The sequence below is a fragment of the Alexandromys fortis genome, unplaced genomic scaffold (assembly GCF_014885135.2).
Source record: "Alexandromys fortis isolate MF-2015 unplaced genomic scaffold, M_Fortis_MF-2015_v1.1 scaffold_26, whole genome shotgun sequence".
Taxonomy (NCBI): Eukaryota; Metazoa; Chordata; class Mammalia; order Rodentia; family Cricetidae; genus Alexandromys; species Alexandromys fortis.
The window spans coordinates 9,452,406-9,457,815 of NW_026067894.1; the positions used below are offsets into that span (position 1 = coordinate 9,452,406).

Below are 5,410 nucleotides of genomic sequence, written 5' to 3' on the forward strand. Positions count from 1 at the left end.
AAAAAAAAAAAAAAAAAAAAAAAAAAAAAAAAAAAAAAAAAAAATCCTAGATCAAATTCCTCAACTTGGTTCATCTCCAAATAATTTGCCATTGCCAGCTATGAACAAGTAACGGAGTCTTCACCCTGCATGCCCATGGTACAAAGGCCCATACATTATAGTTTTAAAACTAGTTACTTATATTCTGGTCTGCCTGCTTATCTCCCTCCACCTTTATGTGAGTTCTATGACTGAACTTAGGTTGGCAGGCTTGCATGGCAAACAATGAGCCATCTGGCCGGGCCTCAATACCTTTTGGGAAACACCTCGCTCCCATGGATGGCGACCACTGCTCTACTGAGACACCCAGCTTCTAGTTCCCGTCAACATTTTTGGAGAAATGATTGATGGTGACATCCCCCAACTCCACCTTCTATATAGCCCAGGGTGCCTTTCCCACTTCCCTTCAGTTGTGTGATTGTAATTTTTCCTGATGTCAGTTCACTCTAGGCAGAGCACCAAGGACAGAAACAATTCCACCCAAGTCTCTCTTGGTGAACGAATGAGTTTATTGGACTTATGTACAGGAGCATGGGTGACCCCCAAACAGCTGTATCACTGAAAAGTCCCACCCCAACATGATGACAGGGATGGGGTTCCCTCTGAAGTTGGCTGTGCACACTTTGTATTCTCCAGCTGCCCCAAGACCACACGTGGCTGGGGCAGGGTCACTGCAGCTTGCAGGGCAGCAGGTTGGAGCCCTAGATGAAGGCCCATTAGCCCTCCTCACCCCTTCCTTCCGAGGGAACAGTAGCAGACATGATCTTAGGAGAGGCTCTTGCAGATAGCCACCGCTGCTCTAAGTGAGGTGGTGATAGACAGCCTGCAAGGCTAGCAGTGCACACCGCCAACCCCAGCACTTGGGAGAGGGAGGCAGTTGGATCCTTAGTCCTGTAACAAGTTTAGTCATCAGCCTGGGCTACAGGAGATCCTGTCTCAGAGGATGAAACAAGGCTGGGAGTAAGCTAGTTATCGCCAGCCTGCTGCTCCTCGCGGTGTATTCAATAAACCTGGTTTTTCCTTCAGGATAATAACAACTGAACAATCAAGACGGCAACCAGGGCTGGGGAGACAGCTAGGTGCTTGTCTCGAAGGCGTGGGGACCTGAGTTTGATGCCCAGAATCTATATAAGATGCTGGACGTGGTGGTACATACTTGCAATTCCAGTGCTCGGGAGGGAGAGGGAGAGGGAGACGGCAGAATTCCTGGGGCTCATTGGTGAGACAGTCTAGCCTAACTGGTAAGTTCAAGTTCAAGGAGAGACCCAGTCTCAAAGTAGGGAGATGACATTCCTGAGGATGACACCTGAGATTTCCCTTTGGCCTCCACACACACAGGTGTGTGTATGCTCACGTGTGAGCAAACACACATACACAAAAATATGCATACATACACAATGTACCAACCATGTTCTACTTAGAAGACGATGTTCCACATTGCAACAGGATCAGAGAGGCAGGATGGGCTCTAACATCTTGTCTAATGCAATCCTTCCCAAGTCTCAACAGGTAAAAAAGACACTGATCAAGTGAGTGTTGTAGGAAGCCAAGAACAGCCTGCTGCCAACACAGCTCACTGGAGCAAGGCTCCAAATGCCCGAGATGCCAGGATGAAGCCACACTGAGTCTGAGAACTGTCCACCCCATGCTCCCTTTCTTCTCTCTGTATACTCTCTTCCAGTCCTGCACCTGGTGAGTCCCATCTTGACACTTTTTTTTTTCTTAAATGTTTTTAATTTCTGGGATTGAAACCAGGACCTTACTATATTAAGCATGGGCTCTACCACTGAACTACATCCCTAGCTTCAGGTACACCGCCTTCTATAGACCCCTGGGCCTTCGCACATTCTATTACTGTACAAAATGCTTCAATGGCTCCTGTTACTTCTGGACAAAACCCACTCATTGCTGGAACCCGAGGCTACACCTTCCCATTCCCTCTTCTTCCAGATGTAACTCTAGTCTCTGTCGTATTTGTCTTTCTCTGACGTCAGCACACCTAGGTTGCTTTAATTCACTATTGTGGCTCTTGCCTAGTAGCGGCACAGACACAGCATACAGGGACCTGAACAGCCACTCAATGTCCTAACAGGACGGTAGGACTGAGACAGAGGAAGCCACCTACCTGTCACACAGCTGATCAAGAACTGACATCTGTGAGTACCTCACTTCTGTCCACTGTACTTCCCCAATTGCCTTGTCCCTTTCCGTCCTCGACACAGGTCTCAAGAGTCCTTCAAACTTCCTTCTTGGCTGCTGGAGTCAGGGTCTTGTTCCAGTCAGGGCGCAGTGTGAGCCTTCTGTTGTCTGTCATCACTGACAGAGCATCCTTTGAGAGCATCTCCCAGTGGCAGCAGGCTCTGGGAAGGTCAAATCCTCCAACATCCTCCTCCTGGTGCTAGGCCACAGGCCGAGCTCAGTGTCCGTGTGACCAGTGAAGAAGCTGGCTGTACTTTTGCAGGTGACACCTCAGCCAAGAACAACAGCGACATTTGAATGGTTTTGAGCTGCTCACCCAAGAGATCTACAAACTGTCCCATCTTAGACCAAGCCTCAGGAGGAAGATGACAAAGCTGTGTCTGTGCTGTGGTCCCTAGGTAGAGGGGCAGCCACCCTCCCCAGAGCCCATGGACCCCTCACAATCCACAGGACTGTGCTGGGCATGGGCAGGACAATGCCTTGGGGAGAACATCCTGTGGTCTAGCAGGGTCTGCTTTCCTCTGATGACAGACGCTCAGCAACAGACCGTACCCAAAGATGTTCACATCCTCCTTCATGATCTTCCACGGAGTTCCAGCCACGGTCCAAAAGGGCTCTAGAAAGCCGGGTGTGAGGATGCACCCGTAGTCAGCACACCGAGAGGTAGAGGCAGGAGGGAGGGATCAAGGATGACGCCAGCCTGGGTTACATGAGAGTTTGCCTCAAAACACCAAAAACAAACAAACAAAAAAAAAGAAAAAAGTCCCAGGGACACTGACATTACCAGAACTAGAATGCTTGTTTATTTCAGGACTAGTTTACCCTGTCTGGTGGCAGAGAAACTGGATTCCAACTCCTGCCAGTTTGTTCCTTTGGAGTAAAACTGAAAAAAAAAAACCTGTTTCTTAAATGTACGGATCGGTGCGGAGCCTGTGCTGCCACCTGCTGACGGCTGGGCCTGGCTGGCATTTCAGAGGCTCTCAGCTGTGCACCGTGTCTTCAATTAATAAGTTCTTTATTCTGGAAAAGCAAATCAAGTTCATATTCATATAAACACTGACATCACAAAGTACAGGGACTAGGGGAAGGAGCAGACAAACCCGCTACAACCTTGCTAACACTGTCTCACCTAACATGACTGCATATACCGCTCTGCCTACAGTCAATCATTTATAAGACAAACTGGGCCACGTCTTCTCCCAAGGATACACTGCTTCTCTTTGAGACGGCAGGGAAAAGGAACCAGAAGTTGGGGTAGGAGGCTTTATTCTTTTGGCAGATCTTCTCAGTCATTATAGATATTGCTGCACTGTTAATAAAAAATATATGCTTCTCTGTAAAGCATTTAAAAAAAATCCAAGGATGAGATGGCTGAGGTCTCAGCTCAAGTATCTCCAAATGCGTGTCGTCCATTCACTGACTGTCCCTGTGTTATTTCTTCGTTGTTTTCCGGATCAATGCCATTCTCTGAAAGAGGAGAGAAATGAAGAGGGCTCTGAGTCAGAAGCTTTACGGGATATCCAGAGGCCGTTAGCAAGTAGCATGGTCGACATCGTAGGAGCAGCACGCAGGGTTGAGAGATGGTCACAGGGCCCATTTCACAGACTGAGAGACTGGCACTGCCCACTGTGCCTGCCATATTCACATGAAGCTCCCTTTCCCCAGGGCAGCCATTTAGATTACAACAGAAAGATGCCAGACTTGTCAAGAGGAGGCCAGTACCCCCAGTGGACTAAAGACAGGGATAACTGGTTCTCTATCAGAAATGATGTCCTCACACTGTCAAGAAGGGCAGAGGACAGCAGCTACCATGAGACATAACCCAGAATGTCGGGCAGACCAGCCTGGGTACCTCTCAGCACAAGCCCAGCACACTGCTTTCTCTGCCCTGGGTGGTGTATGTCATTTAAACTGGCTTTTCCTAAGGTGTGGGAGCAGGTGGGGATGCCCACAGACGCTCTGCAATCAAGAGCTTTAAGTGAAACTCTCTGGGGCTGAGAGGAAACTGAAAGCTCCCCTGCAGCAGCACAGCACCAAGGAGGCTGTCACTGTGCTGCCCCTGACCTCTGTGCAGGGAAGCTGGTGCACAGGGGACAATACTCCTGGAAGACAGCTGGCATGCCCGCTCCGAGGTGCAGTTCTAGGGACCAACCCTGGCTGGCCAAGGCTCCTCACCTGTTTGTGAGCTTCTGTGGTGCAAGCTTTTTTGTAGGGTCGGATTTCCTCGGAGCCAAATCCTGGGATCCACATGTTCCACTGGCGCTCTGCAAGGAAGCAGGGTCAGAGCTGGGGTTCCCGCGAGAGGCAATGCAGCTAGAGGCAAGCAGCGCAGGCAGACTGGGCACCCACTGTACAGCCATGGCCTCTCCAAGGCTTCTTCACTGGGCTTGGTGCACACAAGGCAAATACTCTATCAAGTATACCCCAAGTCCTTTAATGTTGGCAGCTGTGGACCCCCAGACCTTGAGTTTCCTGTAAACAACTTGTTTTTCTGTGTTTGCAGCTGCTCTGAGCACGAGGCCCTCAGGAGTTCCTGATGGCAGGGGATTGATTTCTGGTGGGTTTAGCTGGGGTGTGGCTATCAGTTAAGGATCCCTTTATAAGCTGCTCTGGAACACAATAAAGGGGGCATCCTTGTTTCAAGGATGACCTGTGTTTCTGTCTCTCTGTCTTTGCATGTGTTAATCTCCAAGCCTTTTCCTGGCTCACAAACTATCCCATAGCTACAGGCATAGTACCATAGTACATGTAGTACAGGTGCTACAAGACTGTAGTACACATAGTAGCGCAGATGCTACACTTTAATGCCCCCCATTTGTTTTTGGTTTTCTGAGATAGGGTTTCTCTATAGTTTTGGAACCAATCCTCGAACTCACACTGTAGACCAGGCTGGCCTCAAACTCACAGAGACCCACCTGTCTTTGACTCCTGAGTGCTGAAATTAAAAGCATGCACCACCACTGCCCAGCAACATAGAAGTGCTTGAGTTTTCTTTTTTGTTGTTTTTTTTTTTAAATATTTATTTATTTATTATGTATACAATATTCTGTGTGCATGCCCGAAGACCAGAAGAGGGCGCCAGACCTCTTTACAGATGGCTGTGAGCCACCATGTGGTTGCTGGGAATTGAACTCAGGACCTTTGGAAGAGCAGGCAATGCTCTTAACCACTG

At 48.9% G+C, this 5,410-nt stretch overlaps 1 protein-coding gene across 1 annotated transcript in view; it reads right to left on the reverse strand.

Annotated features, from left to right (window-relative positions):
* Window positions 1-1,729: 1,729 nt before the first annotated feature.
* Taf12 (TATA-box binding protein associated factor 12) overlaps window positions 1,730-5,410 on the reverse strand; it is an 11,374-nt gene continuing 7,693 nt past the window's right edge. Inside the window, 3 exon segments of the mRNA XM_050151548.1 lie at window positions 1,730-3,705; window positions 4,414-4,502; window positions 4,683-4,741. Of these exon segments, the coding sequence (XP_050007505.1) occupies window positions 3,670-3,705; window positions 4,414-4,502; window positions 4,683-4,741 (184 nt within the window). The 3' untranslated portion in view covers window positions 1,730-3,669.